This window comes from Alternaria arbusti (assembly GCF_024043155.1).
Source record: "Alternaria arbusti strain BMP 1465 chromosome Unknown scaffold_43, whole genome shotgun sequence".
NCBI classification, from domain to species: Eukaryota; Fungi; Ascomycota; class Dothideomycetes; order Pleosporales; family Pleosporaceae; genus Alternaria; species Alternaria arbusti.
The window spans coordinates 48,010-56,274 of NW_026249983.1; the positions used below are offsets into that span (position 1 = coordinate 48,010).

Genomic DNA, 8,265 nt, shown 5'->3' on the forward strand with positions numbered 1-8,265 from the left:
ACGAATGTGGCGGCGGAGTTGGTTGTCGTGGTGAATGTGGATTGAGATAGTCACGGGGAGTGGTGAACTTGGAAGGCAGTTTCGCGTGTCGGAGAAAGAGCACTTGCGCACAACGTGCTTCGCGAAATACGTCAACATCAAGCGAAGTTTGCGCACATTTGGTTGCTCAGTTCTTGGAATAATGATACTCATTGTTAAAGAGGACCTCGTCAAATGGGTGTGATATGCAACTCGGAAGTCGTGAGTGGCTCGTCTACTCGGCATCGCTGCAGTACCATGGGAGGAAGTAGATGAATCGGTCTTATCGATTATGGAGTCCGCAAACTGCCATCTTTGTCTCTAGTGACGTGCTCGAGACCCATACTATGCCCTGGCCGCCACTATAGTACCGTAATTCGTATTCTGTCGAGGCCGGTCATCAAACCGACCTCACAATACCGGATGAAACGGAGGCGCAACAACCCCATCTTTCACCACTACAGGCCTCGGAGTCAAATGCAAAACTTTCCTCAACCTCTGCGAAATGCTCCCCTTCTTTTCTCCCTTCATCTCCACCCCACTTCCGTCTTTCACCTTCACCATCTCCTTCCCCTTCCCCTTCATCTTGAACTTCTTCTCCGACGCACCTTTCCCATCCGAAACGTTGCGAACCGGCAAGCGAACAATAGGCTTACGCTGCTCCTCCTTCTCTTGCTTCTCAGTCTCGGTCCTGCGCTCTTCCTCCAGGATATTCCACTCCTCCTCTAGAAACACCATTGTGTCAGTCTTCATCCTCTTCTCTTGCTTTGGCGAGAGGCTTGTTAGATTGAACATAGCGAGGTATTCGTCGCGGATCGTTGGCCACATGGCTTCTAGAAATGCTTCTTTCGCCTCTTCTCGCTGCACCTTCTTGTTGTCAGACCGCTTAGCTTCCTCAGTGTTGGGAATGACGAGATAAGTGTCTTCGACCTGACCAGCTCGTCGCGCAGCATTTTCTCTTCTCTGTCTTCGAGAGGGGCCATAGTGGACCGCAGGACTCCGCGTTTCTTCAAACCAGTACGGCTGCACGTTTCCAGTTACATTTCGTGCGAGGTGGTACTCTGGATCGCTAGCAACGCAGTTGAAGCCTCTGAGGTAGATAGTTGGGGCTGGTTGTGATGGCGATCGACGACCGGGAACTGTGGCTCGGCGTGTGGGTGCGAACGATGGGAGGTTATCCGGGGAGTCTTCGATCATGCTCGGGAGTTCTGGGACCATGCTTCGTATCTCCGCCATTTCGACGCTGGTGAGTAGTATTGTCGGGTAAAGTTGTCTTTGTTGGAGCTGGATATCTTAATGTGCCTTGAACGTAGGAGATGAACAAGTAATGAGATGGAAGTGCAAGAAGATGGGGAGAGAGAAAGGGTCCGAACTATCATGTGCAAATGCTTCGGTTACCCTGAGCCAAACCATGGTTCCGATACATCATACTAATACCACGCTTCTCGTTTTGTTGGGACTTGAGGGTACCTGCGTACTATGGATCCAGGGACGTCGCGGCTAGTCGTTGGATGTGTGTTCGTAAGCACAGGGTCTTGGCTGGTTGAGCGATAAATGGAAGAGTTTTGATAGTGTACCGACACGTGAACAGAAACAGTCTGCAGCCATTAATGCGCATGCCAGTAACGAGTTTCGAGTATACTGGCGCGAGAAGCCTGCGTAATATTTCCCTATTTCACCTAAGTACCGCATGATTGTGTCAGTGATCTATGTCTGAAGGAATCATCACGATTTCTCTCGACGTAAATCGCGATGATTCCTTCCGACATAGATCACTGCCACAATCTCTCGTACCAGGACCCTCGCGCACTCTTTTCGGATCTACGCCAACTTCCCCGGTACAAAAGGCAGTCCCCCACTCAACCCCCCATCCACAGCCCAAGCCTGCGCATTAACATAGCTAGCCTCATCACTAGCCAGGAACAGCACCGCCCTCGCAATCTCATCCGGCTGCCCACCTCTTTGCAGCGGGTTCAACTGACCAATCTTCTTCTCGCTACCCCTCTTCCTCGCCGCGTCGTACGTGACCCTGGTCATACCAGTTTCGATCAGCCCAGGGCAAACAGCGTTGCACCTGATGCCGGAGCCGGCGAGTTGGTATGCGCACGTCTGCATCAGACTGATGACGGCGGCTTTGGAGGCGGAGTAGTCTGTAGGGCCGGCGTTGGAGCGGAGACCTGCTACGCTTGCTGTGGCGATGATGCTGCCCTTTGGGTATGGTTTCTCATCCGAGGTCTTGAGCATGGCGCGCGATGCGTGTTTTGCGGCGAGGAAGACGGATAGGGCGTTGGTGCGTAGGACGTTCATGAAGCCTTCTGTTGACTCTTCCCAGAATACCTTGCCGGATGAGATTCCTGCGTTGGCGAAGAAGACATCGAGACGGCCGTAGGTGTCTAGAGCTTCTTGGCAGACTTTTTGTACGGATGCCTCGTCTGCGGCATCGAATTGCCGGATGTGGACTTCGGTGGAGGGGTAGAGGGTGTTGAGCTGGCGCTTGTGTGTCTCGAGGTGGTTGTCGGCGAAGTCGCATACGTAGATTGCGCGGGCGCCGTTGCGCGCGAATTGATGCGTGCTTGCACGGCCGATGCCTATCTCTGAGTTTGCACCTAATAATGCTGTTAGACGTTGTCTCTGTACGGGAAGTGCTGGGGATGGCGGGCATACCAGTAACGATGATGACCTTGTCTTTGACGCGTCTGCTTGTCATTAGCACAAGCGCGTCCAGCTACAACTGCACGGGCACTCCCCACACTCACTGATTACCCAGATCCCCCGCGATCTCCCTGACCCCCTTCAATCCCTCAAAAGTCTCCGGCTCGGGTAAAGGCTCAGAGAGCTCCTTGCTCATTCCCTGCCGCTGGACCTTCGCAACTGCGGTTGGCATCGTGAAAGCTTCCTTTAAAGTCTTAAAAGTATTTTTGATGCCTACTGTAGCGTGTTGATAGAGCTTTCACAGTTGCGAGTGTTATGTATTGGTCAAATGGGTAGTAGAGCTTGCGGAGTCGTATGCGGAGGTTGCAGAATCCGGGGAAGATGCCGAGGCAATTCCCATTGGAGCTACACGACGTCATTGGCACTACGCCTGCATGAGCATGATGGCGCCAGATGATTACGGCAACGCCTTTGAGATTGCAAATCTTCGACATATGCATATCAGATTCGTTGTATATTGAGTCAGTCTTAACATGACGAAGTAGATGATAACTGTTGACCTGCATGCAATGTTGATTCCCTCTACTTTACGCACACAGTCCAAACCAAACACCACAAATCTCCTCACTCGCCGTTGCCGTCCGCACCATCCCCATTCTCTTCTGCAGCCGCCTTTGCAGCCTGCGCCATCTTCCACCTCTGCGCATTCGCCATAAGCTTCGCCAACTTCGCCGCACTCTCGTCGTCGGCCGGGAAAACGTAATCGACGTATTCCTCGAAGCTGTCGTCGTCCAACTTTCTCCTCTTCTTGACCTTGCGGGGCATCTGTTTCTCGATCTTGTCCTTGTCCTCTGTTGTTCCGTGAACATCTTCGAATGCCTTCCAGGCGCTGAGGAGCGCCACGCGGTCTTCCTTGAGGTCCTTCTCCTTGAGTCTGGTGTGCGCGCGGGTGAAGACCTCGCGAGCGCGGGATTTGGCGAGCTCGCTGATTGTTTCGTCGTCTTCGGGGGTGGTCTCGTCGGGTACGCCGAGTTCGAATTGCGCGTAGGACAACCAGACTTTGACGTGGTCGGTCTTTTCGAGGAGGCGCTCGTATAGTGCGCGTGTGCGGCCGTATTCGCCTTCTTCTTCTTCGAAATCGATGTATGCTTTCCATAGAACTTCCGGCATGTCCATTTCTTGCGTGTCGACGGCGATTTCGAAGATGCTCCGCGCACGGTCGAGATCATCGAGACCACGCTCCAGGTTGGCGAAGTTGATCCATGTGTGGCAGTTTGAGCCGTTCCACTCGATGTACTTGGTGTAAAGCTGCCGACAGCGGTTGAACTCGAAGAGCTTCATCTCCAGTTCGATGTAGCCCTTGAAGAGCTTGTCCTTTGGACACATGCCCAAACTTTGACCCAGCAGCTTGCGTGCAGCGGTGAGCTCTCCTTGTCGCACGAGGAAATGAGCAAAAGCCAGCCATACTTTGGCGAACGTGAAGCGCTTGTGTGGTAGCAAACGTATGCACTCTTGGTAGATTTGACGTGTTCGCTCGATATCGTGCGAAACTGTCTCCTCCCAGACTGCGTAGAACAGCCAAAGATATATGTACCGCCTCCAGTGACGCTTCTCCTGTGTGGGTGGTATCTGGGCGATCGCTCTCTCGTATATGTCTCGGACTCGGTCGGGGTTGCCCGAGGTCTCTTCCAGCCGAGCGAAATCGATCCAGCTGTCGTAGTTCTTGGGGTTCTCCTTGATTTGCTCCTCGTAGTGTACACGTCGTTTCGACATTATTACGTCTTCAATCCCGTCCCGGTCCCCGTATTGCTTCTCAAAGGTTGTGAAGGCTTTGTGTAAGTTGACCGATTTTGATCGTGGCATACGATCAAGGGCGAACTTGTAGATGGCTCGGGCACGTTCCAATTCTTTCAGCCTCGCTTCAAACTTCGCGTATGCCATGAAAAGTTTCTCATCCATGAAGTCGTCTCCCAATGTTGTAACGGCGGTACCGTAGACATCGCGCACGAGGTCGCTGGTGCCGTTCTCCTCCTCAAACTTGGCCCATTTGATCCAGTTCTTGGGTTCCGGATGAACGACGGTGAAGCGCTCAAAGATTGCCCGGCATCTTTCAAATTCGCCGTGCCTCTTCTCCAACTTGATGTATGAGCTCCAAGCCGCCTCTTCCGGCTCCCACTGCATCCAGCGCTCGAAGACCGAGCGGGCACCGTCGATGTTGCCGAGCGTCTCCTCCATGTAGACATACTTGTACCATAGCTTATCGACTCGCGGAAGAATGGTAACGGCGCGGTCGAGAAGGTTACGGGCATGCTGGACGTTGCGGTGCTTCATCTCACTCTCAATGTATCGCAGCCATAGCGGGACGGACGTTGAGTCGACATCGAGAGCTCGTTCGAAGATGGAGCGGGCACGTCGAAATTCCTTCTGCTCCAGCTCCCATGAAGCATAGCGCATCCAGTTGTTCATGTTGATACGGTTCCGCCGCACATAGTCCTCAAACTCCTTCCTCTTCCTCCCCTGGAACTCATGCAGCTCCTCGATGTCGGCGAAGCGCTGCGTTGGCGCCTTGAGCTTCTCATCTTGACGGTCGACGGCTTCCCTCAGCAATTGTTCGGCAGAGATCTGGACAGCCGCCGCGGCCTTGTTCTTGACCCGCGGGGGTCCTCGTGAGGCCTCCATGTTGGCGTTTGAATATGATGATCGAGGGCTTTATATGGGAGGTAGTGGTATGCGCGCGATGGTGACAGCGGACGAGGCGCACGTCGGTCGTGAAGGCTGTCGCGCCTGGGTCGTGTGGGACTAACAGAGCTCCAAAGGCTGGTCCGGATCGCTCAAACCGCCGAACACGTGATCGCGGATGCCTGCGCAGTACGACTACGGTACAATAGCTTGGCAATAGCAATTGTCGTATGTCGGTCGTCGTTCTGCGATGCGACAAGATTATTCTGTAACGTGAGAACGCGACTGCCTTAGCGCAACTTTTATCCGCTGCACGCCAAGCAATCAGCACTTTCACGTCACTGCCGTCGCAACTTCTCTCTCCCCACGACACTCACCCGCGCGCTTTCACAACTCGACCGGCGGCCATCCCAGGCAACAGGTACGTAGTATACCAACGATCTCGAACTCAGCACTCAACCGATATCCACTAGGAGGGTAACCTCTGGCCGCCGTCGCGACTTCCTCGATACCCCCAACTGTTATTGCCTGGTAGCGACGCTCATCCGCACACACCTCGAATACCTCCAACCTACATTCTGCCATGGCGACTCTCGAGCAAGAGCTCCTGGCGGACTTCGCAGACAGTGGTGATGAGGATGTTCAGGATCTGGAGAATGACTTCGCCGAGGGTTCTGGCGACGACGATGAGATGGTCGACGAGGAGGCGCAATACCGCGAGAAGCAGCAGGACAAGGACAAGGAAAATAAGGGCCCAGCCGACATTCGATCCGCGCAGCAGCTCAAGGCGAACCTGGACCCCGTCCTTAAGCGCATCGAAGAGGCCAAGGACCAGATGGACATAGTTGAGGGCGAATCGTTTGAGGAATCTCCCGAGTACCAACTCCTCACAGAAGCCAACGAGTTCTCCACACAGATCGATGGCGAGACTGCTAGCGTCCACAAGTTCATCCGCGACCACTATTCGGCCTTCTTCCCCCATTTGGAGGATCTGATCAAGAACCCTGTCGTCTACGCCAAAGCATGTTTGGTCATCGGCGGCGGACCTTTGTCAAGCATCAAAGATATCAGCCCCAAGCTGAGGCAAATCGAAGGAATGGAACCTGCCCAGGTCATGATTGTCGAGATCGAAGCCACGCGTGTCGAAGGGCGGCTTCTTGAACAATCCGAGCTGGACCTGGTGTCAAACGCATGCCATCTGCTGCTCGAGCTACACGCCGCCAAGTCCAAGATTCTGGGTTTCGTCGAATCCCGCACTGAGCTGTTCGCGCCTAACCTTACTGCGCTTATTGGAAGTTTGACTGCCGCCCATCTCATCTCATACTCGGGCGGTATCGCGAATCTAGCCAAGACTCCCGCTTGCAATATTGCACCTCTAGGTTCGACCAAAGTCTCTGGTGCTACCGTCGGACTTTCGAACATGGGTCTGAGGCACGAGGGTTACCTGTACCACAGCGACATCATCCAGAACCAAAGACCGGATCTGAGGAAGCAGGCGCTACGTATTGTGGCTGCTAAGGTCATTCTCGCCGCACGTGTAGATGCCCATTCCAACTCCGGCACTGCCGATATAGGTATGGACCTGAGGAAAGAATGCGAGCGGCGTCTAGACAAGCTGGTCGAAATGCCAGCGAATCAAAAGGCCGGAGGAAGGGCCCTCCCCGTACCTGATGAGAAGCCGTCCCGCAAGAGAGGTGGAAGGCGAGCCCGCAAGGCCAAGGAAGCAACAGCAATGACCGAGATACGCAAGGCTCAAAACCGGATGACTTTTGGCAAAGAAGAGAAGGAAGTTGGATATGGCGACTCCGTAGCAGGCATGGGCATGATCGGAGCCACAGACACCGGACGCCTCCGCGCGCAACAAGTCGATCCCAAGACCCGCGCCAAACTCAGCAAGAAGAACCCCGGCTGGGGCACTGACACCACTCTCGGTGCAGCTTCGTCTCTCAAGGGCTTTGGCGGGAGCGGTACGGCGACCAGTCTACGTGCACAGGGCCTACGAACTGGTGGTGTGGGTCTTGGTGGTGCAGGAACGAACTCCATCGCGTTCACACCTGTCCAAGGTCTCGAGTTGGTTGATCCCAAGGCGCGAGAGGAAGCCAACCGTAAGAGGAAGGCAGACGAGGATAGGTGGTTCAAGGGTGGTTCGTTCACGCAGCTCAACGGTAGCTCGAAGGTGGATGCTGGTGGTTTCAAGGTGCCGGCGCTGCCGAACAAGAAGCCTAAGACGGATACTTAGTTGGCCGTCTTGGCTGTTATGGTTGTGGGGGTAATATGGGTATCTGGTCAGCATATATGGCGTTTTCGTGGCATTGCAGTGAGTGCGAGTGCATTGGGCGGCGTTTCATTGTGGGATTACTCTCGATACCTATACGTTGGGACGTTGCAGGGGTACTCAAATAGTGGAAAATCAATTCGATTATGCTCATTACATTGTGTGTATATCATGGTGCAAATGCGATGTTGAACATATCTTAGTAGACTACACCGACGCTCCTCCGCAAGTTACACAAATTTAGAAGGTATCCTGGCGGATAGATATCAATCCACGCTCGTCCCAAGCACCTTACCATCTACCCCCATCTTCCATGCCCACCCATTGTATTCACATTCCATGCCACCCTGCTGCACTTCCTCTACCCCCTCCATGCCCTCCACCTCCACATCCTTCACCATCCCAGCAGCCTCCCTCAGCTGACTCAGCCAATATCCCTGCACCACCTCACTCTGCTTACTCACTTCATACGCGTGATCAGCCATATGCTCATCAATCTCCCAAGCATCCGCAGACAAGATGGTAACATTGCACGTCTCGCAGTAGAAATCCTCTTCTGAAGGAAATTCAGCACAGGCAAAGGAAGAGGGGGAGGTGGGCGAAGATATGAGGGGGGGGGGGGGGGGGGGGGGGGGGGGGGG

General features: G+C 54.1%; 4 protein-coding genes across 4 annotated transcripts; 1 reads left to right on the plus strand and 3 right to left on the minus strand.

The window, feature by feature from the left end:
• Window positions 1-429: 429 nt before the first annotated feature.
• On the minus strand, window positions 430-1,254 carry J4E86_011764 (uncharacterized protein; the record flags this gene model as incomplete). The annotated part of the gene is made up of 1 exon (XM_051452253.1): window positions 430-1,254. One exon carries the CDS (start codon window positions 1,252-1,254, stop codon window positions 430-432), a length of 825 nt encoding a protein of 274 aa, XP_051296596.1.
• Window positions 1,255-1,839: 585 nt separating this feature from the next.
• Window positions 1,840-2,902, minus strand: J4E86_011765 (uncharacterized protein; the record flags this gene model as incomplete). The annotated part of the gene is made up of 3 exons (XM_051452254.1): window positions 1,840-2,624; window positions 2,683-2,714; window positions 2,775-2,902. 3 exons carry the CDS (start codon window positions 2,900-2,902, stop codon window positions 1,840-1,842), a joined length of 945 nt encoding a protein of 314 aa, XP_051296597.1.
• A 392-nt stretch (window positions 2,903-3,294) lies between these two features.
• On the minus strand, window positions 3,295-5,349 carry CLF1 (NineTeen Complex (NTC) component; the record flags this gene model as incomplete). Its single annotated transcript, XM_051452255.1, has 1 exon — window positions 3,295-5,349. The coding sequence occupies one exon, from the start codon at window positions 5,347-5,349 to the stop codon at window positions 3,295-3,297; it is 2,055 nt and encodes a 684-aa protein (XP_051296598.1).
• Window positions 5,350-5,932: 583 nt separating this feature from the next.
• On the plus strand, window positions 5,933-7,588 carry J4E86_011767 (uncharacterized protein; the record flags this gene model as incomplete). Its single annotated transcript, XM_051452256.1, has 1 exon — window positions 5,933-7,588. The coding sequence occupies one exon, from the start codon at window positions 5,933-5,935 to the stop codon at window positions 7,586-7,588; it is 1,656 nt and encodes a 551-aa protein (XP_051296599.1).
• Window positions 7,589-8,265: the final 677 nt, after the last annotated feature.